The sequence below is a fragment of the Oryzias latipes genome, chromosome 18 (genome assembly GCF_053564925.1).
Source record: "Oryzias latipes strain Hd-rR chromosome 18, Olatipes_Hd-rR_3.1".
Classification (NCBI taxonomy): Eukaryota; Metazoa; Chordata; class Actinopteri; order Beloniformes; family Adrianichthyidae; genus Oryzias; species Oryzias latipes.
This window is the reverse complement of record NC_136254.1, coordinates 13,066,146-13,094,125: the sequence shown is the minus strand read 5'-3', so window position 1 is coordinate 13,094,125 and position 27,980 is coordinate 13,066,146. Positions and strand designations below refer to the sequence as shown.

The following is a 27,980-nucleotide window of genomic DNA, read 5'->3' as shown; positions in this document are numbered from 1 at the left end:
TTGGCAGCAGCCTGAGCAGGGATGCCCTGACGTTTCTCTCCACAGAAACTCCCAATAACTGCTGGTGAGATGCCATGGTACTTTCAACCCAGCCAGAATATATAGTTCTTCTAGCCCTGGGTCTTCCCTAAGGATTTTTTCCCTGGCGAGATATATCTGGAATACTTCTCTAGGGAGCTGTCTTGGAAGCATCTTGATGACAGGCCGGCTGAGACTGCTCCTCGCTCCAACTTTAAGAGAGCACCCCGTCACCATTTGGAGAAAGCTTCTATCTGGGATCTTCTCTTTTCAGTCATGAGCCAAGGTTTATGACCATAGGTGAGGATAGGAACATGGACTCACCAGTGAATCAAGAGCATTGCCTTTTGACTCTGCTCCTTTGTTACCCTGGATTGATACAATTATGACAATATTGCAGCTACTGCACACATCCACCTGTCTACGTCATGGACATTAAACAAAAAAGGTACCATTATTTTTAGTTAACTAGATTTCCTGTTGCTCTTACATTTCTATTATTGTCACTCAGCTTTATTTCACACATCAGTATTGACTAAAGAACAAGATTAATTTTTAAACTGTTTCAATTACTTGATTTTTTTAACTTGCTTTAATTAATATCAGTTTTGGGTTTCTCACTCTTGCTAAATATTTCCTGAGGGATTTGTCGTTGTGGCTACTGGCTAGTCACACTACATTTCCCAAGAGCCTTAAGGTACTTCATAACTGTTGCGCATGCGTACGTTGTTCGCAGAGCGGGGGAAGGAATTTAGGACCTGACGGGCGCACTGGAGTGCTTCTTTTCTGGACCAAGAGGAAAGAAGTGCCGGAAAACCGGGAGAGGAGCCAGATGTTCCTGGATGAGACGGAGCGCTGTCAGATCCCCATCCGAACCCTGGCACAGGTGCGAGTTTCTGCGGGATGGGAACATGCGGGGTTTCAGCGGGAAGAAGCGCCCGGAGTATCCACGGGGGGTGACAGTTTATCAGAGACGCAGCTAAGGTTAGCTTTGGCTCACTCACTGCACTGCAGCGGCTGCTTTCTTGGCGCAGAGGCTCGCGGCTTCGCGCTCTCCTCGTTAAAACGACGTTAATTAGCCACTTTGCACAAAGAAGCTAATTTCCTTCCCTCCATTTACCTCCGCGAGCGCGCCTCTGGTCTGGGTTTGTCCGGTTTCAGTAAAAATAACCGCAGCCTCAGAGTCAGACGGATGCCGCAGCTTATTTTTTGGGGGGGCTTACAATTACACATCTTCCCATGAAGCCCCATAACCGGCTCCGGGACTGGATTCTGACCGGTTCAAACCAGAATCATTGCAGCGTCACTCTTTGGGTCTGATTTTCACTTCCACGGTAACTTAAGTGGCTCCCAAGAGGGCACGAGCTCCTTAATTTGACTCACCTGCTCGATGAGAAAGACCCATCGAGAGGGGTGGGGGTGGGGGGTGTCAAACCTTTGTAGCAGCTGTTTGTTTACAGCTGTTACGCCAGAGGAGCAGGCGCGTGACAGACGAACATCTGCGTCAAAACAAAAGAAAGATGGTTCAAAAAGCGATGCGTTTATCCCTATGACAGCATTTGGGAGCATCTCAGACCGGAAATAGTTGCGACAGATGAAGGTGGTTATGATAAGAAATGCCATTGGACTCATAGACTGACAAAATGCAGCAGAAAATAGTTCAAATCAATGTCTGCATTCACGGTCCAGTCAGTGTGTTTCAGCTCAGGCTGGGATAAAAAAATCCATCCTCACCTTAGATGAGAAGCACGAAATCCACAAGTCTAGTCCTTTGACTTTTCTGGACTGTTGTTCAGGCTAAACCAGTTTTTCTGTCAGTCTTTGTAGGAATTAGTGGTTGCTAAGGTCACTGGAGACATATTCTTCTTTCATATTCTTTGATTAGGTTGAATCAGATGAAAGCAGGGGTGTTCAAACCTTCAATATAGACGGCCAGATATGGTCAGGTCAAAATGCACAAGGCCAATCATTTACTCTGCATTCTTTCAACCCTTATAATATTATGAAGTACAAACAAACTGTCGGATAATGAAAATATTTTGCAATGGATACATTTCATTTCCTAACAGAACAGAAATATGTGTAAATATATTTTTACCCAAATTATTATGAATGTCATAATTCCACGAAGACGAACAATAATACGAAGAAAAAGGTCTGGGAAAAGAAATAAATGTTTGTGGACAGTAAATCTGGGTTCACATTAGATGTTACATATTATTCACTGTAAACATCTAAATGTAAATCATGTGAACAGGAAAATAACAAAACACTGGTTTTAATAACAGAGACACATCTGTTCATTTTGTTTAGTGTTGAGATTTTGAAAATGATATAGAATGTTTCACAGAAGGGTCCCAGGACGGTGTTGTCACTGGTTTACTACGACTAACATTGAAATACGTCCAGTCGCAATCACATAGTCATACACCCAGTTTTTACAAAGTGCTGGGGGATGATATTGTTGATTTTAAAACAGGAACCTGCGGGCTGGTAGAAATTAGAATGTGGGCTGGATTTTGAACATGTCTGGATTATAGGAACAATAGATTTGCCTTTTGAAAATCTTTCTAAATCCAAATATACTTGATTATCAACAACAGTTTTCACAGAATTTGTGATTTAAAATGAAAAGGGTCTATAAAAGGATACATGCCCACAATAAACCTAACAGAGAAGTTGTTTTTTTGCCTGAAAAAAAAAACTTCTTGGTATTTTCATCCATTCCTGTGAAGACCTTCTACACTGGTGGACAAAATTGTTGTTACCCCTCAGTTAAAGAAAGTCCCCAATGCTCACTGAAATGACTTGAAACCTTCAAAAGTAACAATAAATTAAAATTTTTTGAAAGTTAAATAATCAAAATCAGCCATTACTTTTGAGTTGTTGATTAACATAATGATTTAAAAAAACAAACTAATGAAATAGGGCTGGACAAAAATGATGGTACCTCCATAAAAGACTGAGAACTAATTGCCCAGGGGGTCATGATGAACTCAGGTATGTCCTTTATTTGACATCACAGCTGTTTTCCAACCCATAATCAGTCAGTCTGCCTATTTAAAGGGAGACAAATAGTCACGTTGCTGTTTGGTGAAAAGGTGTGTACCACACTGAACATGGACAACAGAAAGCCAAGGAGAGAATTGTCCCAGGACATTAGAAACAAAATTATAGACAAACATCGTAAAGGTAAAGGCTATAAAGCCATCTCTAAGTAGCTTGAAGTTCCTGTGACGACAGTGGCACATATTATTCAGAAGTTTAAGACCCACGGAACAGTAGCCAACCTCCCTGGACGTGGCCGTAAGGGGAAAATTGATGACAAATTGAGGAGACGGATAGTTGGAACTGTATCCAAAGAACCCAGAACAACCTCCAAAAAACATTAAAGGTGAACTCCTAGATCAAGGTACATCAGTGTCAGATCGCACCATTCGTCGTTGTTTGAGCCAGAGTGGACTTCATGGGAGACGACCAAGGAGGACACCACTGTTGAAAGGAAATCATAAAAAAGCCAGACTGGAATTTGCAAAAATGAATGTTGACAAGCCACAAAGCTTCTGGGAAAATGTCCTTTGGACAGATGAGACAAAACTGGAGCTTTTTGGTAAGGCACATCAGGTCTATGTTCGTAGACTCAAAAATGAAGCATACAACCAAAAGAACACTGTCCCTACTGTGAAACATGGAGGAGGCTCAGTTCTGTTTTGGGGCTGCTTTGCTGCATCTGGCACAGGGTGTCTTGAAGTTGTGCAAGGTCAAATGAAATCTCAAGATTATCAAGGCATTCTGGATAGAAATGTGCTGCCTAGTGTCAGAAAGCTTGGTCTCAGTCGCAGGTCATGGGTCTTCCAACAGGACAACGATCCAAAACACACAACCAAACACCCCCAAGAATGGCTAAGAGAAAGTGTTGGAATATTCTGAAGTGGCCTTCTATGAGCCCAGATCTGAATCCCATTGAACATCTATGGAAAGAGCTGAAACATGCCAATTGGAGAAGACACCCGTCAAACCTGAGACAACTGGAGCAGTTTGTTCATGAGGAGTGGGCCAAAATACCTGTGGACAGGTCCAGAAGGGTCATTGACAAATACAGAAACCGTTTAATTGCAGTGATTGCCTCAAAAGGTTGTGCAACAAAATATTAAGTTATGGAGGTACCATCATTTTTGTCCAGCCCTATTTCATTAGTTTGTTTTTTTTAAATAATTCTGTTAATCAACACCTCAAAAGTAATGGCTGATTTTGATTATTTAATTTTATACAAATCTTAATTTATTGTTACTTTTGAACGTTTCAAGTCTTTTCAGTGAGCATTGTGGACTTTCTTTCTTTAACTGAGGGGTACCAACAATTTTGTCCACCACTGTATGTAAAGATTGATATAATCTGATTTGTTTAAAGCCAGCCTTTCACATTTGCATAAACAGTTTTTTATAAACTTTGATTTGTAAGATGAACTGATATTTTACTGAATCATGTCAAATCTGAAACTTCAGTCTCTATGCCACTAATGGCTTTTTTACTTCATCTTTTTGTGAAAATCCAAAACAGGCGCTCAGCTTTGTCATCTGTCAGGGTTAATTAGGTCACTTTCAAGCTCCTGTATGTCTTGAACTCCTCGCGTCATTTCATTCAGTGCTGTTTCATTTAAATTTAAATTGTCGTTACTTGGCGCGGCACAGACCACCCGAAAAACATGAATCCAAGCAAAAACGTTTAAAAATTCAGTTCAATCCATTCATCTTAACTGTGCTTTAGCCTGTTTGAACATCTGCTGATCTGTTAGAACAAACCAACCGCTCTCCTTCAATAATTCAATAATAGCTGAAGTTATGAAGGTACTTGCCCTGACCTTTTTACTCACAGGATGAGAGGCTGAATGAGGCTGGACTGAGCTGGTAGAGCAGCTGGGCTGGAGTGACGGCGTAATGACGGCGTAGTGACGGCGTGTCCACAAACGTGACGGTGCTGTTTGCTAAATAAGGGTCAGCAGGTTAGGAGGGGCTTCTGTCTTCACAGAGGATTTTACAGAAAAACGTGCATCAACCTGCTCCTGCTGCTTCCATGAAGCTCCACACACGTAATGACAGAAACACGTTCATGTAAAAGACACAGCAAAGGATGTTCAGATGTTTACTGCTGATGCGCCATTTCCTTTAATGAAGGATTAAAGAAAAATTTAGAAATAAGAGAAGGAAATCGTGTTGAATAAACTGTTTGTATACAGTCCATTAGCTGCTAAATAATAACTGGACTGAGTGACCTCTCCCCTCTGGCACTTCAAATAGAAAGTACCCACTGGCTCAAAGAAGCCAGAATCCCATAGGCTGTGTACGAATTCCTTCCGTACTCACTACATAGTGCACTATTTAATGCATTTGCCATCTTTTTGGGCTGTCTGAATCTACAATTCCAAAATCGAGTGCCCTAGAAACTTTCCAGAAGTCTCTGCAAAACTAGTGTGCATCGATGCTCAATAGATTGGCCAATATAGACCACAATGCATTGCGATTTTTTATGTGAAAAAAATGTTTGTAAATGTATTTTTTATAAACCATCCAAGTTTTCCTCCTCAGAAAACAATGGATTCATAAATACCTATTTAAAATGTTCATACTTATTAGCGCTGTGTCCCAATAGCTTCCCTACTCCCTAACTACTAAAAACTGCACATTACTGGACTTTCTAGTGCAAACAATTTGGACACCCTGCTCACTACTTTTTTTATTTTTATTTAAGGGTAAAGATGATGTCACTGATTTCCTGAAGTAAAAGCTTAATGATTAAATTATTTATGTGGCCTTCGAACAAGCTCACCACTGATGGGCGAAAGCAGCTGCCATACAAATTTGGACTCAGACTGACTTGGACCAATCACTGTCAATTTCTGGTTGGGGGGGGGGGGGGGGGGGGGACAATGGAATCGGAATTGACTTCATTTCATTGAAGCTGGAAGTGAGCCATTTTCTATGGGTGACATCACGCTCAGTTGGTGAGATGATGTGTTTAGGGTCATTGCTGTTCGGTCAAAGAAGAACCTTTTCCTGAAGGAATGCTATCTTCTGATGCAGATAACCCTTCTGTTGAAATTAAGTTGCTGTATGTTCTGTGAATATTTATCCATTTATTTTTTTGTCCCCCCCCTCCCCCCTCTCTCTGTCTGCTGCTGGGTCATAACAGTGTGAAAGTGCTGCAGGAAAACTAATTGAATGCAGAAATATAGGATCGGTGTTTAAAGATTTTTGTACCCCCAGTTCCATTTCCCTCTCACAGAGAGGCCTGTTGTGGCCGTTCTTTAATGTGAGTGGGTGGGGGCAATCATAGTGTTCAATGGGGAGCTGCAGGATCAGGAGGGGGAGTCATAGAGGCCTCTGCTACCATAGCATCAACCAGAGGATAGCTTAGCTCAGCTCAGCTCAGCTCAGGTCCTTCTTCCCTGCGACCCCCTCCCTCTGCACCCCACACTGCACCTTTCTTCCCCCACTCCTGACTAAAGGGCAGCCATGGCTTCAGTGCGCTTCACTGTGACACCCACCAAGACGGAGGACCTCCCGGGGCTGTCGGACACGTCGCCTGATGTCAGCTCCCGCTCGGGGGCTCGCGTGCGCTTCGGCTCCAGGGAGAGCGTCAACAGAAGTGACCTGCAGAGCGAGGCGTCGGGGGGCGCCGCCACAGGAGGAGGAGGGGCCGACACACCTGAGCGCAGCAGCATAGAGCAAGGTGACACACTCATTCACTGCGGGGGGGGGGGCTGATCAAAGGTTAATCTCACATTAAAATGGACATAAACCTCAAAAAACTGTCAGCGACATTAAACTGATTTAAAAAAACATTTTGTTTTCAGTGAAAATGATTGGATGAGTGAATGTCAACCTAGATGGATGCACAAAATATATTTACTTTTTTCTATTGGCTTGTGCTTTAAAGGGAATACCAATAAGATTCTGAGTATTTGGTGTTTTCAACCTTTTGGTTTTAAGGTTTACAGAACAGATTCAGTAAACTGCTGAAAAGTATGTCAGATTTCAGAGAATCAGCACAAATTCAGTTGCATCGTTTTATGAAGCAGATGCTGAACAGTGAAGCAGTTTTCACACCAGCAGCTACAGATGTGCTCGTGCACTCCGCCGACGTGCACAGCTAGCATAAGCAAAGGCTAGACGTATGTTGGAGCAGCCTCTGGATCAGTGGCTTCAACCAGGAGCTGGAAGTATGGAGAGATGGAACTGTGAGCTCCTCTGATCCCCTTAAGCGCTTACACGCTGCTGAAGATGCCCCAACTTCTCCATTAGCTTCTATAAATAGACATGGACAGAGATAATCGGATGGAGTTCAGACTGTTGTGAGACAGACACCCCCCACCCCACCAGGGAAGGAGGAAGTGTGAGAGTAGATGACTCAGCTGAAGCAGAGAACAACCCAGATCTGTGCCTGAGTCAGAGAACACACACACAAACACACACACCTACTTACCTACTTATGGTCAACAGCGGCTCAGTTGGTTCGATCCCCGCTCCCCCCAGTCAACTCTTGTTGTGTTCTTGGGCAAGACACTTCCCCCTCCTTGCTTCCAGTGTGGCTCCACTGGTGTGTGAATGTGTATGATGGTCAGAGGGACCATAGGCGCGTACTGGCAGCCACGCCCTTGTCAGTCTGCCCCAGGGCAGCTGTGGCTACACCAGTAGCTACCATCACCAAGCATGAATGAGGACTGAGTGAATAATGGAGTTACACTGTAATCGTTTTCAGCACATGGAAAAGTGCAGATAAATCTAAACCATTATTATTATTATAACCTACACACACACACACACACACACGTACTTGCATTAATACTCAGTCACTTACAAAAGCGCAAAAACACACGCACATAAATGCACACCCTCCCCATTCACTCGTGCTGTAGAGGTAGAGCGGTCAACCCCTCATTGAAAGATCGCAGGTTCGGTTCCCGCTCTGCGCTCCCATGAGTCGAAGACACTGAACCCCACCTTGGTTCTGGTGGTTATAGGCTGGCTTCATAGCGGAATTGTCATTAGTGTGTGAATGGGTTTGTGACTGTAAAGCACTTTGGGCCTTCAAGGAAGGTAGTCAAGCCCTGTACAAGTATACGCCATTGACCATACATCACATACAATGACAAACACACACCTAGGCTTACGCACCCTGACACACAGATAAGCACACACCTACACATGTTCAGACGCTTTGCCACACCTTCACATGACAGACAAGTACTGACAGACTCAGACATAGACACACCCGTTGACAGTCTGTCACACATGTGCACACACATACATTCACAAAGATTTATTTAGGAAACCTAGAGCTTCTGATAAGACTGCACACAGACATGGTTAACTAGCTGCTCTAACTGAACTGGCTCAGCTGGTCGGCTCAGTGGAGCGCCGACCTCAGTCTGCGGGAACGTCCCAAAACGGCTGCACCCCGGGTCTGTGCGAGAAGATGGTCAGAGCAACGGCGGGCAAATCTGCCATCTGTCTATACCAACCGTCAAGGTTCCCGTCATCCTTCAGCTCGTTCAGGTTTATAGGGAAGGTTTCTTGGTGTGAATCCTTTTTAGTAAAACCTCTGTCCCTGAAGATGTGCTTGATGGGTTCCCTTTTGCTGACAAGGACGACTTCTCCACTAAGAATATCCTGCAGTGTTTCCTAACCCTGATCCCTGATGATTTGGGTCGTAAAACATTTCCTGAAGATTTTTACTGCTATTCAGTTCTTCATTAGCCTTTGTAGAGACTTTTTACTGACAGTCATTATAGCCGGCTGGGGAAGACGGAAAACAGTGGGTCCTGACGACCGCTGCAGTAGAGACATATTCCCAGTGCAGGTGAATAATACAGCAAAACAAAATGTTTTCCATCAGCTATGTCATTGCATGACTTTTATTTTGGAACCAAGCTGGGTGGGTCTTCCTTCTCGCATCAGTCAGGCAGTGTTCTGCTGAACCATCCAGGCCTCCTTTTTTCCTTCCTCATTTCTGAAACTGTGGTGCAGTCTAGTTTGCTCGAGTCAGCGTAGAGGAGAGGTGCTGACTCAAATTCTGTTTCTCGTGAGCCAGAGCTGAAGTGAGCCAAAACCTGAGAGCAGCGTGACCCTTCAAGGCCACAGAGATGAAGACGATCTCCACTGTTTGATGTTCCGTCTGTGCTTCAGAGGTCAGCCTCTGTTTAAGGTTGCTTCTGTCCCTGCAGGCGATGGACACTCCAAGATCTCCAATGTTTACATCAACAACACACACTGCATGGACGACGACGACTTCTACGACAGAAATCTGGCCCTGTTTGAGGTGTGAACATGAATTCTGGGGATTCTGGTCTCTGATGCTGACCAAACACCAAAAGACTTTCAGAATCTGAAATACTAGTTCATTAGAAATTTACTTCTAAGTTGTGGGTGGGACTGTTGATACTGAGTGCCCCCCCCCCCCCCCCCCCCCCTCCCTGTTGCTGAGTGCTTGGAGCAGGGAGCTTGTGGCCCTCCTTGTGTATTTTTTATGTCTCAGCTAAGCCCCTTTTCAAACATCTGCTCCTTATTCACAAGGTTTGAGCAAAGAAATTCTTAGAAATGCAATTTTGAGCTTAATTGTCTGTATATATGCCTTCAGGACCACAAGAACATGTTAAAAACACCATTTTCATCCTAGTGGGCCTTCAAGTCTTTTTTGGAGCCGGTTATTTTTTGGCTAAAAATGTTTTAAAGTTCTTGGTTAAACAGTGTGAGACATTTCACGTAGGCTTCTGTTATTCTGATTTGATATGTCTTAGTTTTTGAATGATTTTGCTGAAGTTTTCCTAGAGCAAACAGAAAAATGCCAAACACTAGTTAGTTTCAGAGATGCAGTCCTCTTGGAGCTGCTGGTTCCCTTCTGTGTCTCATTTTCTTCTCATCTGTTTGGACGGAGACCCGATTTATTCCTTCATGTCTCTTTCTCCAACAGGAGGAGATGGACACCCGGCCCAAAGTTTCTTCTCTGCTCAGCCGTCTGGCAAATTACACCAATCTGACGCAGGGGGCCAAAGAGCACGAGGAGGCCGAGAGCATTGGCGAGAAGAAGAAACCCAGCAAGGTGGCAACAATGTTTTTAGTGTAGCTGAGCTGCTTGATGGACTCTCATCTGGAGCTGTTAGCAATCCAACATACAGGAACAGAAGCACAGTTTGAAAGTCGGTGACCCAGACTGGAAGCGCCTCACATGAGTCTGTTTGGGTGCTTTAGAGCAGACCTGAGCTGTCCCACATACTGACACAGTTAGTGTGGAAGACTGAAACAAAACACAGATGCGTGTCTTACACCACAGGCCTGCTTTTAGTTTAAAAAGAGCAAACAAAGGCGTGAGCAGCTCTTCACTGTGCTGCTGCTGTCTTCCTCCAGTCTCCTCAGATGGGAACCTTCATGGGTGTCTATCTGCCCTGCCTGCAAAACATTTTTGGGGTCATCTTGTTCCTGCGGCTGACCTGGGTGGTGGGAACGGCCGGTGTGCTGCAGGCGCTCTGCATCGTCTTCGTCTGCTGCTGCTGCGTGAGTGCTGCTCATCTTCTTCACCTCACACAGAGGTGAAGCTCTCTCACGCCGCCTCCTCCTCGTCTCTGCTCCACAGACGATGCTGACCGCCATCTCCATGAGCGCCATAGCAACCAACGGAGTCGTTCCAGGTACTGAAATCGCTGTTGTGTGAGAAGAAGCACATCCGCACTCTTGAGGTGTTACAAGCATTATTGAAAGAGTAACTTAAGACAAATGGTGGGGGGGCAAAGATATTCAATAATTTTGCTGCCCATACCCTCCAGATTGTTTCATTCAAAAGCCACCCATAAAGAAACGGCCAACATTTGTCCGGCTGCTGCTCTCTGACAAGAAGCAGGAACAGCTTCCTGTTTCTGATTCCATCCCTACATGTTCCTGCAGCCACGCTAGCAGAGGAACAAACTGAGCTTTCCATAATTCTCTTCCTTAATGCTGCGAGGAATCAAACTAACACACAATCAGACATCATGACAGATTACATTGTGGTGTCAGGCGGGAGAAACTGCTTAAACACACAGAATTTGAGGCTGTTTCCTGCTGATTCAGCTGGAATTCACAGATGAGGAAACTTCCTATTTGATTCAGAAGTTCATCAGCAGCATTTTTATTTTTGAGTGGCTTATAGGATTCAAGCTCTGGATCTCTCGACTGTGTAATAGAAGATAAAGGGAGGGCAGTTACAGGCTGCACTGACTCATAGTGGGTGGAGACTGTTGGATCATGTCCTTCACAGTAATCAGATTACAATGTAAATTAGAATAAAACACAAACAAATATTCAGGATGCGTTTTCTGAAATATTTCCTATCATATTGATGTAATGAGGCAGAAACTTCATAAATGTTCCTTGCAGGCTTTGGAAAATCAGATTTTAGGCTTATAAACCCAAGCTGCTGGAGAAAAAGCATGCTGTAATCTGATTACCTAGACAGACGCAATGTCCTACACAACAATAAAACTTAATTTCTTTCCATGTAAGTGTTTATGATGAAATATTTGATATCATCAAATCTTACAGCTGGACATGTTCTCCCCTTTTTACATTTCTGAATGTTTCTGTACTTTTATGATTTTTAACATTGAAACTTGACGAGGATTCAGGAGAATATTGTCCAGCTTCAGTTTTGACTTTCATTTGTAATTTTCTGTTGCAGACCTGCTAAAGGAATCACAAATTGGTTTTGTTTTGAAGCAGGTTCCCACTCCTTTAAAAAAAAAGGGCATGAGGCTGGAGTATATTTCTTGTTGCACATTTATATTTTGAACTCTGCAAATTTGCAATTGACTGTATTTTAAATGGCTTTCTCTCTCTATTCTACATCTGACTGTGTAGAAACTGGGTGACAGGAGTCCTACTGTAAATGCAATTTCCTCCTGGGATAAATAAAGTATTCTGATTTTGATTCTGACACCTGCTGAGGCCTGTAGAGTCATCTTCCCCAACTTTGAAGGCATTCATCTTTTCATAGGATTAAAGGGGGTTTTCTGATTCCTGCTGAAACCTTGTTTACCGCTCTAAACCTTTAGTTTGTGCACTTGTGATCAAGGCTGTCAAAATACCTTTATGTGATCTAATGTCAGGATAGCTTTTGCTTGATAAAATAGACCTTTTTCAAATAGAAAAAAGGACAGTATGGTAAAAATGCAGTTGTAATAGGAGATTAGTAAACTGCAAATTAATTCATTTATAAAAACATGCCAAAATGAGTTAAAAATACAGATTTGCAGTGTTCCCTGCTGTAGCATGGTCCATCTCTTGCAGATTCTTTTCAGAGCAATTTCGCACACATTTTTTTTTGTAGCCCACTGTGTTTTCTGCTCTGATTGGCTGTAGACCTCTGTGATGTGCCTCTGGTACAGCATGGGTTTAGGTTCTCAAATACATAGATCTTTGATCGCAAGCAGATCTTTGTTTTAATAATACTGGACTCTTTTTCAATGAAGGTTTGAAGCTTTTAGAGTTGAAACAAGAGAGAAAAGTATAAAAATGTTTGTGTCTGAGAAAAGTGTAGAAAGTGTGCAGTGATGAGTTCTACAGGCGTTAAACATCTATAATCTTACTTCCCAGATTTCACTTATCGCAGGTTATTTTTAGAACTCAACTACACGAGGGAACACTGTATTTAAAAATTGCAACTAAGAAGATGTCGATAATAAAAACAGACGTCGAATTCTGTTAATGATTATCCTCCCTTTTAAGTTATATTCTTTGTTCTCTCTGGAATTCTTTAGGCCACATTCCCAGTTTTCCATCACATCTTCTAAAGGCCTCGTTTTTTCTAACCGGGGATGTTTTTGTGTGTCCTGTGCCTCCCCCTGTCTGTCCCCCTCACTCTTCACATTCAAACTTTGAAACCATCTTTCTTCAGAGTGCATGTGGAAGCAGATCCTTCTCCTCGGCTTCACAGCAGAGACGTGAAGCAGAGTGTTTGTGACTCTCGTGTCCCAGTCTTTCTGAGAAAAGATTTGAGACCTTAAAAGCATTGGTTTTGAAAAAGGTGAGCGTTTACAGAGTGAGGAGGCGAAGTCCCTGTGTTTCTGTGCTCCACAGAAGCGTTTCATCTGTAATGAAGCTTTATGGTAAAAAAAAAAAAAAGATGAAATCTTGTTTTTGTGGAATAACCTCGCTACAGAGCATCATCATGCTTATTTCTTCAAGCAAAGCATGACGTCTCTCAGGTGCTTTCCTCCTTCACCTCCTCTCATCATGTCACTAACTGTCCATCCGTCTCTGTCTTCACGTCCGCTCATCCATCATCTTTCTTTCTTTTTCACGCTCCTGTCATGTTTCTTTTATCTTTTCCCCATCCCCTTTTCTTTCCATTTCATCTTCTTCCCTTTGCAGCCGGGGGTTCCTACTTCATGATCAGCCGCTCTCTGGGTCCAGAGTTTGGGGGCGCTGTGGGGCTGTGCTTTTACCTGGGCACCACCTTCGCTGGATCCATGTACATCCTGGGAGCCATTGAGATCCTGCTGGTGGGTGCGGATGTTCTGTTTGTGTTAGCGTGCAGCAATGAGGCTCTGCAGAGTGTGTCCACAGGTTTGCTGCTGGATGAGGACATGAGAGGGTCAGAAACTAGTGCTGTCAGAGGATTCATATTTTTGTAATGAATTAAAAATGACCAGTAATTAATTCATCTAATTCAAAGCTGCTTATTCCTGGTCCTCGAGATCTACCATTCTGAATTTTTTCCAGATCTCCAAGCCCTGCTAGCTGCTGATTAGCTCAATCCAATGTCTCCACATTCTGATTGAATGAACACACCTGGTCCAGGTAATCAGTAACAAGCAGTGCAGGGAGAGCTGGAAAACGGCAGGGTGGTAGATCTCGAGGACCAGGAGTGAGCAGCCATGATCTAATTCATCTCTTTTTAATCTAACCTAATGACTAGGTGTGAAAAGCCTAATTTTGAAGTATTTTTTATCCGAATTTGGGACATAGTGCACAGTAAAAGATCAAAATTTATTTTATAAAGGGCTTTATGATTTTTTTTATTATAACACACTTTCAGCTTTTGCTTTTGCATCACCACGTTGGATGTTTTTCAGCCTCCAACTTTCAAGAAAAAAAAACTTCAGGTCCATAGTGTTCTAATTTAACACATCAAAAAACACGTTTCTATGCAATCCCCCCAAAAAAACTGACCACAAATGTCTTATCAATAACATAATATATGTTTGCATACATTATTCCACAGGTTAACGCAAAGCAAGACAGTAGAAAAGACATGCATGTTTTTTGTTTTCTTTATTCTGTTTGCTGAATTTGATCATTTTGAAGACTGTGATGCAGCAGAAAACAAAAGAGAGAAGACATAATAAGGAGGAGGAGATGAGACACCAACAATCGAAAAATAACAAGATTAAAGTACTAATAATTGATTTTTTATATTTATTTCTTTGGTATTAGCAGAATAATGCCCCTCGAGGAGTGCATTATCAGAAATAAATGGACTTTAAGGAAAAGCATGTCTTGCGCGATCAGGGCTCGCTTTGTCCTTTAATTTATGAAAACATACACCTTGTCAGAAATTATCCCTTACATAAAATTGATTAGTTATAAAATGAAAGTGAGATTGACACAATGGGAAAAAACAGGCTAATTTGTCTGCAATTAATTCATTGCGATTAACACAATAGTTTGACATTCCTGCAGGAGCAACTCTTTCATGCAGGAGAGTTATAGTGCTGGAGTCCTGAACAATCTATTGTTTTTCATCAGCGTTTGACCAACAGAAATCAGGTTTTCAATTTCCTCTCTCTGATCCAGTCTCAACTCTCTTTCTCCACTTCCAGTTGTACATTGTGCCTAAGGCGGCCGTCTTTCACGGCGACGGGGGAGCCATGCTGAACAACATGCGTTTGTACGGCAGCATCTGCCTCCTCCTCATGTCCCTGCTGGTCTTTGTGGGTGTCAAATATGTGAACAAGCTGGCGTCAGTCTTCCTGGCGTGCGTCATCATTTCCATCATCTCCATTTATGTTGGAGCGCTGGTCTCAGCCTTTAAGGAGCCACATTTCCCGTGAGTATTTCTAGGAAGACGTATGGATTCTCACAGCTTGACCTTACAGCTACTTTGTTTCTACAGAGTGTGCATGTTGGGGAACAGGACCATCAACGGCCACTATGTTGCAGACCACCACTGTGAGAAGATCATCTCAGAACTGCACAGAGAAGAAGTAGAGAGACCTGAAGGCAACTTTAGCCTCGGCTTCGGTGTGTTCAAGTCTCATTCTGTCAGGAACCACCAAAAAACCGTCCTCCTAAATGTTCTATCTCCCTGTCAGAAAACAGCACAGTGGAGCCGGCCTCGCCCCCCACCCGTGAACCTGCAGCCGAGAACCAGACCACAGATCTCTGGGGGCATTTCTGTCAAAGCCGGGATCTGAACGCAACCTGTGATGAGTACTTCACCAACAACCAATTCTCCCAGATTCAGGGCATCCCAGGGCTGGCAAGCGGGATAATTACAGGTATGGTGGGCTCTTAAGTTAATCTGTTAGCTAAAAGCAACAGTGGGGAAACAAAATTTAGAATTCCTATAGTTTATTTCACAGTAAGAATGTTTCGGTCCAATGAGACACAAATCGCTCCAATTTTTAGCAAATTTGTGAACAATTTCATTAAAGTTTTTTCTACAATTTACAAGTAGCCTGTGGGAGATTTGAAGTCATTGGTCACCTAGCTACATAACATTACCTTTAGTAGTTTTTGATAGACTCCCATCCGTTTCCAATGGGAATTCTTATTTTTTTATTTATATAAACCATAAGTTCAAAAGTAATAGCACTGTATTCCTAATGGCGCTTTACAAACCAAAGGTTTTGAAAGGATGTTGATGACTGCTTTTATGTAGAAGAAGCAGGACAAAGGATAACATCCTGACCAACTTCACCTCAGACTGAAGAAGTCAATTTGGACAAGAAACGAAACAGTTCAACAAGAAATTCAGTTGACGTGAGAAAACATCTGGACAAAAAAAGATCCTTCATCATTATAAACAATTATGCTTTTTTAAATAGTTGATATTTTCATCACATATTATAAATAATTGTTAAAAAAGATTCCTTCTTTCACAAATTGTTTGATTAAAAAGGAAACAGATCTAGTCTTTACTCATTATCTGTATATTAAAATCCTGACAAAATCAGAACTTGTCCTAAAATTTAAATTTTATTGAAATATTATTTCAACTTTCCATTTAAAATTCAATTTTATTCTGTTGTAAAATCAATTTTCATGAAAGTATGATTGAGGTGAACAAATGTCAAACTTGATTATTAAATAGAGAAATTAAAGGAAATGCTTGCTTTGGTGTAAAAAACATTCCTGAATTTAATTAAAACAAATCACTTTTTTTGTTGCATAAAAAAAGACAAATGTAAAAGTAAAAAGTCTGAAATAGGAAATATAGAAATTAAAAAATGAAAGAAACTACATTTATTTGGAGTAAACATCCATGAATCTGAACTGAGCATCATTTAGTTTTCATATCAGACCATTATTATTCTTTTAAAAGTGCTGTATTAATCATAAATGGATGTTTTATGAAGTGTTTTTACTAATCTGCGATCCAAGTTTGAAAATTAGATAATCGATCCATAAAAGTAGAGATCGATCTTTTGCGATGACCTAACGCAACTTTTGTGAGATTTTGTGAGATTTTGTGAGATTTCAAAGATCAAGCTTTGAAAAAATCATGGTGTAAAACTGCTAGAAAGGAGGTGGGTAATAAAGAGGAGGGGGGCGAGAACACAACCTTGAGGAACACCAGCGAAAATGAGTGAGGGTTGAGATTTAGAGGATTTCAGCTGAATTAACTAAAGTGCAGCTTCTTTGTTAGAGCGTCTCTGTTTGAGAAACCATGTAACACTGTATGATGGTAACAATGTCCTTGGTTTATTATTTCACTAATAACTTTTACAGTATGTGAACTGTAAACTCTGTAAATTCAAAATTGATTTGAATCAAATCAAGTGGATCAAAGGAATCGAAAGAATTGTGAATCGATTGATTCAGGCTCTCATGAATCAAAATCGAATGGATTCTGGGGATTATTGGTGACATCCAGCCCTACCCTTCACCCTGAGAAAACATGAAAATGTTCTGGTCTCAAAGGTTTAAGATGTTCTGAGCAGAGAAAAAAATTAAAGGATGAGATTGACATGTATAACATTTATTTGTATTTAATACATCTTTGATGTTTTGCACAATAAAGAAATAGTTAAGAAGATAGTTCTCCTTCTCTGTACCTGAGCGTGCTCAGAGATGTAGGGAAGTTTGCAGGTGATTATCCCGTCTGTCTTGGTAGAGAACCTGTGGAGCTCCTACCTCACCAAGGGAGCTGTGGTGGAGAAGAGCTCCCTGTCCTCCGTTCAGGCCTCTCATCCTGCTTCCATTCAGCTCCCGTATGTCTTCGTGGACATCACCACCTCCTTCACACTTCTAGTGGGAATCTTCTTCCCGTCTGTCACAGGTGCAGCCTTTACCTCTGGCCAAAGTGGCAAAAGAGACGTTTTGAATGTTTATTTTGACTAAATGAATTGGAGAAATTTCCATTGGTTTTCCTGTCAGAGGTGTTGGTTTTAAGAACTGCTCTTCTCCTAAGGAATCATGGCTGGCTCCAATCGCTCCGGGGATCTGAAGGATGCTCAGCGCTCAATTCCCATCGGAACCATCTTTGCCATCCTCACCACGTCCATCGTCTGTATCCTTGGATGAAGTTCTGATTGTTTTTTCTTGATTACGTTTGTCTTGGTTGTTTTCCTTAGTGCCAGTCCAGATTTGAGCAGCGTGGTTCTGTTCGGCGCCTGCATCGACGGCGTGGTCCTCAGAGACAAGTCAGTGCTGCTGGTCTCTTGCTGCTGCTACCCTCCTGCTCACAGTCTGACTGCTTCTATTTCTGCTGCAGGTTTGGAGACTCTGTGGGGGGGGAGCTGGTGGTGGGGACTCTGGCATGGCCCACTCCCTGGGTCATTGTGATTGGCTCCTTCTTCTCGACATGCGGCGCTGGCCTGCAGTCTCTGACCGGCGCTCCCAGACTTTTGCAGGCCATCGCCAAGGACAACATCATCCCTTTCCTCAGGGTCAGACCTGCACTTCATTCAAAACTCAAAGACTTAATGCACTCTGAAGCTGCATTCACACCAGCGTGTGAAGTGCATTCAAGAACACATAATTGAACACGCATTTAGCCCATAGTGTTCACACTAAAGTATCGCTACCTAATACTAGCACATGTCCGCCACCTACAGTGCCTTGCAAAAGTATTCGGCCCCCTTGAACCTTTCAATCATTTGCCACATTTCAGGTTTCAAACATAAACATATAAAACTGTAATTTTTCTGTGAAGAATCAACAAGTGGGACAAAATCATGAAGTGAAATGAAATTTATTGGATATTTCAAACTTGTTTTACAAATAAAAAGCTAAACAATTGGCCATGCAAAATTAAGTTAAAACTTTGTAGCGCCACCTTTTTCTATGATTACAGCTGTCGCTTGGGGTATGTCTCTATCAGTTTTGCACATCAAGAGACTGAAATGTTTGCCTAGTCCTATGAAGGCATTTGTGTAGCATAAGTCAAAACCAGAAATGCTTTTTCATTTTCAAAATGAAGCTGCATTTTTTGACTCAAAATTAAAATGAAAAATCAATCCGCCAAAATGCCTTTTCATTTTCTTCTTCAACACTGCTTATTCTGTCACTTAATTAAAATGATTAATTAAAAGGAAATTGGTATTTGACATTTCATTTCAAAAAGTTCTCTGGTAAATGTGTAGCAATGTCTAATTTGACAATTAAAATGGATTAACAGAAATGCTTTTTCATTTTCAAAATGTAACTGCATCAAATGAATCAAAATTAAAATTAAAAATCAATACTTCAAATTACTTCCGGTCTGAAGACAAAGCTAGCTAGTGGGGAAGTTTCGACGAACCGCGGTGCGTCCGAAGGAGGACCGCATAAGACAAAAATGCTGCTACGTAGTCCTGGGAAGCTGTGTACAAACATCAGGAGAGCACAACCATCACAAAACCCTCTCCTCTGCCACTAACACAAAGCTACACTGCTCCTAGCATGTGTCCCTTAGCAGCCGGACACACGGAGAGAGCAATGACGTCATCGCCCCGCCTCCCCTCTGGAAGTCCAATTGAATCATGCGACACGATTCGCAGGGTGGATGTTAAAATGAAAATGCAATCCCCTCTTTGCATTTTCGTTTTAATTATGACACAGAATAAACGGTTTTTAAGTAGAAAAGGAAAACGTATTTTGAAGTATTGATTTTTCATTTTAATTGTGTCATTTGTTGCAGTTACATTTTGGAAAATGAAAAAGCATTTCCGTTAATTCATTTTAATTGTCAAATGAATGAAATGTCAAATACCATTTTCTTTGTCATTTTATTTAAGTGACAGAATAAGCGGTGTTGAAGTAGAAAATGAAAAAGCATTTTGGCGGATTGCTTTTTCATTTTAATTTTGAGTCAAAAATGCAGCTTCATTTTAAAAATGAAAACACATTTCTCATTTTGACTTTTATTTTTAATTATGCCACATAATAGCTTCCATACATTCCTCCTTGCTAAACAGCTCGTGCTCAGTGAGGTTGGATGCAGAGCTTTTGTGAACAGCAGTTTTCAGTTCTTTCCACGGATTCTCCATTGGATTCAGGTCTGGACTTTGACTTGGCCATTCTACCACCTGGATATGTTTATTTGTGAACCAATCCATTGTAGATTTTGGATCATTGTCTTGGAAGACAAATCTCTGTTCCAGTCTCAGGTCTTTTGCAGACTCCATCAGGTTTTCTTCCAGAATGGTCCTGTATTTGGCTCCATCCATCTTCCCATCAATTCTAACCATCCTCCCTGTTGCTGCTGAAGAAAATCAGCCCAAACCATGATGCTGCCAATACCATGTTTGACAGTGAGGATGGTGTGTTCAGGGTGATGAGCTGTGTTGCTTTTACGTCAAACGTTTTGCATTGTTGCCAAAAAGTTTGATTTTGGTTTCATCTGACCAGAGCACCTTCTTCTTCATGTTTGGTGTGTCTTCCAGGTGGCTTGTGGCAAACTTTAAACAACACTTTTTATGGAAATCTTTAAGAAATTGCTTTCTTGCCACTAAAGGCCAGATTTGTGCAGTATACGACTGATTGTTGTCCTATGGACAGACTCTCCCACCTCAGCTGTATCTGATCTGGATCTCTGCAGTTCATCCAGAGTGATCATGGGCCTCTTTGCTGCATCTCTGATCAGTCTTCTCCTTGTTTGAGCTAAAAGTTTAGATGGACGGCCAGGTCTTTGTTGATTTGAGGTGGTCTGATCCTCCTTCCATTTTAATTTTATTACTTGCACAGTGCTCCTTGGGATGTTTAAAGCTTGGGAAATCTTTTTGTATCCAAATCCAGCTTTAAATTTTTCCACAACAGTATCTCAGACCTGCCTGGTGTGTTCCATGTTCTTCATGATGCTCTCTGCACTTTAAACAGACCTCTGAGACTATCACAGAGGAGGTGAATTTATACGGAGACTTGATAACAGACAGGTGGATTCTGTTTATCATCATTAAATCAACATTGGATCAATCAGAGATCCTCACTGAACATCTGGAGAGAGTTTGCTGCACTGAAGGTAAAGGGGCTGAATAATTTTGCGTGCCCAATATTTTAGTTTTTTATTTATGAAACAAGTTTGAAATATCCAATACATTTTGTTCCATTTCCTGATTTTGTCCCACTTGTTGTTGAATCTTCACACAAAATTACAGTTTTATATCTTTATGTTTGAAGCCTGAAATGTGGCAAAAGGTTGAAAAGTTCAAAGGGGCCGAATACTTTTGCAATGCACTGTACAGTTGACAGAGGCTTGTTGCGAAATGTTTAAGTGGTGTAAACCTCATAAATCCAGACTTTTCCTTTCCCAGCTCTATTCCGATATATGAAAGACTTGTTGTCATAGAATTCCGGTGAGGCAATGTGCATTTACATGGACTTTTCATTGAAAGCGGTTCCTTGTACATGTGTTGTCGAGGCCGGTGTGAATGTAGCTTAAGGCAGAGTTGGCATGCAGGTTCAGATAAAAACTTCTTAGATCTATGGACTCTCATATTTACTTGGTTCCTTTCCTGTTTCACGTCTCCCTCAGGTGTTCGGTCACAGCAAACCGAACGGCGAGCCCACTTGGGCGCTGCTCCTCACCGCGCTGATAGCAGAGCTGGGGATCCTCATTGCCTCTCTGGACATGGTTGCCCCCATCCTTACTATGTGAGGCTTAGCTCTGTGTCCATGTGTGTGTGCCCACACACGCGTGATTGAGGCTGAGTCCTGCTCCTGTCCCCACAGGTTCTTCCTGATGTGTTACCTGTTTGTGAACCTGGCCTGTGCTCTCCAGACACTTCTCAGGACACCCAACTGGAGGCCCCGCTTCTCCTACTACCACTGGTACTATCACATGCACACACACATAATCCCCCCCCTCATGCTCTGATGCGATGTTCTCTTTTCAGGACGTTGTCGTTTTTGGGGATGACTATCTGCCTTGCTCTCATGTTCATATCTTCCTGGTATTATGCCATTGTTGCCATGGTGATTGCTGGGATGATCTACAAATACATTGAGTATCACGGGTATGTTGCCATGGAGATGTGGTTCTGTGAATGCTGTTTGCTGGGTTTCCTCAAGTCTTTATACCTGTGTGTTCATGCTGACATGTGTGTGTCCCAGGGCTGAGAAGGAGTGGGGGGATGGGATTCGTGGCCTGTCTCTCAGTGCTGCCCGGTACGCCCTCCTGAGGCTGGAAGAGGGTCCGCCCCACACCAAAAACTGGAGGTAAGGACCTTTTGAGATGGACGCGTGGGGTCACATGGTCGGGTATCCTGGCTCACGTTTGTGTCTCCAGGCCTCAGCTGTTGGTGCTGCTGAAGCTGGACGAGGACGCCCACGTCAAGTCTCCACAGCTGCTGACATTCGCTAGCCAGCTAAAGGCTGGGAAGGGCCTTACCATTGTCGGGACCGTGGTTTCTGGAAACTTCCTGCAGAGCTTTGGGGAGTCTCTCGCAGCAGAGCAGGTTTAGCTCAGTTCTGAGTAGTTCTGAAGAGTTTGCTGCAGTCCTCAGAAAATCTGAAGCGTCTCTGTTTTCTTAGACTCTAAGGCACTTGATGGAAAAGGAGCGTGTAAAGGGTTTTTGTCAGTGCATTGTGGCGCAGAAGCCCCGAGAGGGCATCAGCCACATGATTCAGTCCAGCGGATTGGGGGGGATGAAACCCAACACGGTGGTGATGGGCTGGCCTCAAGCCTGGAGGCAAAGTGAAGACCCACAGTCCTGGAAGACCTTTATCAGTGAGTCGGGGGTATAGTGTGTATCTTGCAGCGCTCTCTGAGAGGCTAATGGCTTACGGCGCCCCCTCTCTTTCTTTAAGACACAGTGCGGGTGACGACGGCCGCCCACCTGGCCCTGCTGGTCCCCAAAAACATCTCCCTGTTCCCCACCAACAGCGAACCCTGCACAGAGGGCTACATCGACGTGTGGTGGATTGTGCATGATGGGGGGATGCTGATGCTACTGCCTTTCCTTTTACGTCAACACAAAGCGAGTACCCACTCACACCACGCCCCCATCCCCCTGAACCAGACTGGTCTGACTCGGGGCTTGTCTGCTCTCAGGTGTGGAGGAAGTGTGGGATGAGAATCTTCACTGTGGCCCAGATGGAGGACAACTCCATCCAGATGAAGAAGGACCTGGCAACCTTCCTTTATCACCTGCGCATTGAGGCAGAGGTAGAGGTGGTGGAAATGGTACGTTCTGTCTCTGTGGAGTATTTTGACTTTCATCTGAGAGTTGAGGCTTAAACAACTGTCTGCAGCATGACAGCGACATCAGTGCCTACACCTACGAAAGGACGTTGATGATGGAGCAGAGGTCCCAGATGCTCAGACAGATGCGGCTCTCCAAGTCGGATCGGGAGCGGGAGGTAAGTCTGAGATGCAACCAAGTGCGTTTGTGCATCAGAACATGCCTTCAATTTGATCCGAGGCGTGAGGAAGAGGAGGCAAAGCAAATTAATGAAAATGCAGCACAGAACAACCAGCTGGAAATTTACTTTTATGGGATAAATTCTGAGCAGATCAGCAGGTGATGATGTCATCACGTAATATTAATGTTAGAATGCGGCAGCTCTAGGGAATGTTCTGCACACATGCAGGAGTGATACAAATGTTTTTGAACCTCTCATCTTCTTCATCTGCAGCGAGTTAGGATCCTTCTTTAGTGAGAAGACATTCACAAGGTTTCTGTCTGGATACTCAAACAAGCATCCTTGAGTGAAATCAAAACATTCAGAAGTTCAAGTGTTTTCAGAGGATCAGCATCTGGAGTTACTGAAATTAAATATATTGTTAAATACTTTGTAATGAAAAAGGGGAATGTTTATTGAATAAAAAAGTCATCCTTGAGCTGTAAAGCAGCTGCCTCTAAAGTTTTTGTTTTCATCTAAAGCCTCATTGTGAAACAATCATAAGATTCAGAACATTCCACTGATGATCAGGTGCACAGCAACCGAAACCTTTCCTTTATCTCACCTGTTTCTGCTGCTCTCCTCAGAGGGTGCGCTGGAGTTTTGATGACGTAAGTGAAGTAGAGCAGTTTAGAAAAGGAGTGAAGGCCTCTGAGCTTCAGTGGGAGCTGTGGAGCTTTTAAACCAAGATTGGTTCTGAAGAAATTTATCTCTGCAGAGCTTTAGCCAAGATGGCTGCAGCTTTCTTCTACTTGGTGATGTTTGCGTTTATAGCTGAGCAACTTTCTGTTATTGCTCCACTCAACCCCTGAAGGTCAGAAGCCTCAACTCAGGTCCTGCTCTCCTGTAGAAAGTCCATTTCTGATGCTGTAGAGTCTGTGCACACAGACAGGTGTGCTGGGGAACATCCGTGCTGACTAAGGAGTATGCTGACAAAAAGGTGTACTTACTCACTACATAGTGCACTACATAGTGCGTTCACTGTCTTAATCTACATTTCCAAAATCCAGTGACCTAGAAATTCACTGGAAGTCTGCAAAAAACCAGAGTGCATCGATGCTCTCTGGGTTGGCGAATATAGACCTCAATGCAATGTGCTTGGACAACTTTTGAGGAAAGAAATGCATTTAGCTGATTTTTTACACAAACCATCGACATTTCATCATCAGAACACAGTGGAGTCATAAACAGTTGTCGTAAAACGCTCATATTGATTAGAAGTGAACATGGTGTCTGAATTGATTTCACATCCAGGGTAATAGATAGTCCTGCGCTATATAATTTTAGCAGTTGGGGAGTGTGTGTGTGTGTGTGTGTGTGTGGGGGGGGGGGGCAGGTGGATGTTGCATCTTGTGTCAGGCGTGACGCTCTGCTGTTTCCTGCTCAAACAGGCTCAGCTGGTCAAAGATCGGAACTCGATGCTCCGCCTCACTAGCATCGGCTCAGATGACGACGATGACACAGATGTCGCGGAACGATTGGGGAGCGGTGGCAGCTCAGAGCACAACCGCCGCGTTCAGATGACCTGGACCAAAGACAAGGCCGCGCAGTACAGAGCCACACACTCGGGCTGCTCCACACCCGAAGGCTTCAGAGACATGCTGAGCATCAGACCGTGAGCCCCCCATCATCATCATCAGGCTACGCACAACGGTCACGGGGACTGAACACTTTCTTTGTCTGTCATCAGGGACCATTCCAACGTCAGGCGCATGCACACGGCCGTCAAACTTAACGAAGTCATCGTCAACAAATCCCATGATGCTCGGCTGGTCCTGCTCAACATGCCAGGACCCCCCAGGAACACAGAGGGAGACGAGAACTGTATCCTTTACATGTGGCTCTGCTGAGGAAGAGGATAAGGTCTGATGAAGGTCTCTGTTTCCTCTGTGATGATGGGGTTAAACTAAGCTTCATCTGCATTACCATGTTTTCAGACAGCCGAGGGTCTTTGTTGTTTTCCAGCTTCTTGATGGCCCACAGTGAAGGAGAGGAACCTCCTGATACACTTGTCAAAAGTCGAGGCCCGTGGGCCACATCCGGCCCGCCGTGTAATCATAACTGGCCCGCAAGATAATTTTATACTATTGTTATTAATAGCCCGGCAAAATGTAGCCCTGATAACATATTCACTACAGATTCCATAATGCAGCACTTCAGCTGGCCGTCGAAAGGTATCACTGGTGACATCAACTACAGATCCCATAATGCAGCGCTTCAAGCTGCCCTGGTGAACACTTCCGCTAGCACACATGATGCCCAGGAAAAAAAATGTGGATTCTGATTAAAGAGCCTTTAAAAACCGATGCAGGCAAAGCACGACACTGCAGGCAAAGCACGACACTGCAGGCAAAGCACGACACCGCAGGCAAAGCACGACACTGTAGGCAAAGCACGACACTGCAGGCAAAGCACCACGCTGCAGGCAAAGCACGACACTGTAGGCAAAGCACGACACTGCAGGCAAAGCACCACGCTGCAGGCAAAGCACGACACTGCAGGCAAAGCACCACGCTGCAGGCAAAGCACGACGCTGCAGGCAAAGCACGACGCTGCAGGCAAAGCAGGACGCTGCAGGCAAAGCACGACGCTGCAGGCAAAGCACGACGCTGCAGGCAAAGCAGGACGCTGCAGGGCCACACAGTTTATTTTCTCTATTCCTGCAGAAATACCTCAGCTCTGTCTACATGCTGCTCCAACCTTGTGCATGTTTGGCTGCACATGTCTGGGTGAAAAGCTCCTCTCAGTGATGAAGCTAACAAAACATCATCAAGTGCGGTCTCGCTGATGATCTCCTGCCGTTTCTCCTGAAAATCTCCACAACAGAGGACTTCACACAAACCAACTTGATGTTAAGCGTCCAGCTCTGATAAAATAACACAAGAGCAAAGAAAACAGAATTTGATTTAATGCATAAAAGCACAAATTTTATTCATATTTCCAGGTTTTGTTTGTTTTGTTATGCAGCATATACTATTTAGAATTTGTGTAATTTTGACAGGATATATTGTTATGGAGAGTGGAATCTTTGGTATTTTTACATTTTAAGTTTATTTTTCATTTAAAATGACAGGAGTAAAGAAATGTCAATGTTTTTTTTTCTTTAATAGTTTACTTTATTTCTAACTTAAATATTTTTAACAGGATATATTTATATGGAGAGAAAATATAACTTCTTTAAGGTTTAAGTTGATTTATTCCATAATAATATTTTCAGTCTATTTTTATTCATATTTATGTTAAACAAAAAGTTACATTTTAAAAGTTTGGCTTTAGTGTTCAATAAGGTTTATCCTGCTCAGCCCGCGACCTTCAGCGTGTTTTGGAATTTGCCCCCCTGAGTGATCGAGTTCAACACCCCTGTTCTCAGGTTTCTATGTGGGGAGGGGTCTGCTGCTTTCCTGAGCACGCTCAGTGTGACCCGCACTTTGTAAGTGATGAAGGTGAGGATGAGGTCGCTGCTGGAACTCCTTAACTCTACATCAGACATGGAGTTTCTGGAGGTTCTAACTGAAGGTCTGGAGCGGGTCCTGCTGGTCAGGGGAGGAGGAAGTGAGGTCATCACCATCTACTCCTGATTGGACACCCAGGAAGCCTGCACTGGCAGGGGTGGGGTGACGTTTTCCTTCATCCTAACGGTGCCTGAAGGAGCCACTGTGACAGTAAGGTCAGCGGTTCGAGACCTGGGCTGCTGGCTGCATACAGATGTTGGAACATGTCGGAGCGTTTCAGTTGCTGGAGCCTGACTGGACCTTTACATAATCGTGGAAGCGTTTTTTTCCGGAGCCGCTCCTGCTTTTCCTCTCCTTACATTTGCACCAGCAGTCTCTGTCTCACCCGGACACCTCCCGGCTCCTGTTTGTCATGGAAGCCCGACACTTTGTGGAGAGGACTGTTCATTTCTTCATGATTCCCTTTTGTTATGTTCAAAATGTTGTTATTGTTTTTATTTGAAGCTTAAAACTGTTACCAGACTAAAAACATAGATTTATAAAGTCTGACAGCAGCCTCATGTGTAAAGAGTTCCATTTGAAACTCAAAGTAATCTGATTACTGGGTTCTTTTCCGTCTGATATGTTCTACTTCTGACGTCATGTTAATGTTTCTGTCTTATTTTTGATGATAAAGTCCATCAGAAGCAGATTTCTGCTCCCTGGGCCGAGCAGGAGCTTTGAGGCTGTGGTAGAATCTGCCTCAGGGAGTCCTGGAACATGCACGTGTGTAAATGTCCCTGTCCAGCCGGCTTTTTATTAGACATTCCAGCTCAGAGAATGGACTGAATTGGCTTAGTGCACACCTTGTCTCCATTTGCATATGTGTGTGTGCACGAGCTAAGACATGTCATGGAGCATCTATGTTCTAGTTTGATGTTTTTTAAGAGTTCTGCAGGTTTTGGTTCCTGTCTTTGCTTCCTAAAATTCATGTTTTTTTTTGCTGATACATAATGAGTTTGATCTTTTTTATGTCATTATTACAAAAATGAACCATAAAATCTTTGCTTAAAAAATGGGAATTAAAAAGTTCTTTAAAATGATGATGAGCTGCTCTTTTATTTATTTTAAACGGCAGTTTTGTGTTCTTTCATAAGACAGCAAGTTGGCCTGAAGGATCTCTGCTGCTCCTGCAGTTCATCCAAAAGTCAGTCACATGTTGTTCTTGTTAACTACAAAAACTAGATCAAAAAAACAAATACAAACACTCTTGCCTCACAGCAACAAGGCCCTGCTTTGAATCCCAGTTGAGACCTTTCTGTGTGGATTTTGCATGTTCTCCTCGTGCATGTGTGGGTTTTCTCCAGACACTCAAGCTCCTTCCCACAGTCCAAAAACGGGCTGCATAAGTTCATTTGTTGACTCTAAATTGTCCCATGGATGGATGGGGGGGCTG

General features: G+C 43.1%; 1 protein-coding gene across 5 annotated transcripts; it reads left to right on the top strand.

Moving 5' to 3' along the window:
* The first annotated feature begins 712 nt into the window (after positions 1-712).
* On the top strand, positions 713-27,627 carry slc12a6 (solute carrier family 12 member 6). Of its 5 annotated transcripts, none has more exons than XM_011487650.4 (27): positions 713-904; positions 6,208-6,747; positions 9,242-9,336; positions 9,988-10,116; positions 10,422-10,568; positions 10,648-10,702; positions 13,419-13,549; positions 14,870-15,096; positions 15,163-15,290; positions 15,362-15,547; positions 17,386-17,550; positions 17,683-17,781; positions 17,857-17,914; positions 17,986-18,160; positions 21,226-21,344; positions 21,423-21,521; positions 21,587-21,706; positions 21,804-21,908; positions 21,979-22,147; positions 22,224-22,419; positions 22,500-22,669; positions 22,744-22,875; positions 22,944-23,051; positions 23,681-23,704; positions 24,485-24,708; positions 24,784-24,917; positions 26,580-27,627. In XM_011487650.4, the coding sequence occupies exons 2-27, from the start codon at positions 6,531-6,533 to the stop codon at positions 26,669-26,671; spliced, it is 3,504 nt and encodes a 1,167-aa protein (XP_011485952.1). In that variant the 5' UTR covers positions 713-904; positions 6,208-6,530; the 3' UTR covers positions 26,672-27,627. The 5 variants fall into 5 exon arrangements, with proteins under 5 accessions (XP_011485952.1, XP_011485954.1, XP_011485953.1 ...); XM_011487651.4 differs by having other exon boundaries at positions 790-1,002; XM_011487652.4 differs by lacking the exon at positions 23,681-23,704.
* The last annotated feature ends 353 nt before the right edge of the window (positions 27,628-27,980 follow it).

Coding starts and splice junctions, on each gene's coding strand:
- slc12a6 (XM_011487650.4), top strand. CDS start 6,531: ATGGCTTCAGTGCGCTTCACTGTGACACCCACCAAGACGGAGGACCTC. Junction 17,915..17,985: donor GGCGTGGTCCTCAGAGACAA/GTCAGTGCTGCT, acceptor TTTCTGCTGCAG/GTTTGGAGACTCTGTGGGGG. Junction 22,670..22,743: donor TCCTTTTACGTCAACACAAA/GCGAGTACCCAC, acceptor GTCTGCTCTCAG/GTGTGGAGGAAGTGTGGGAT.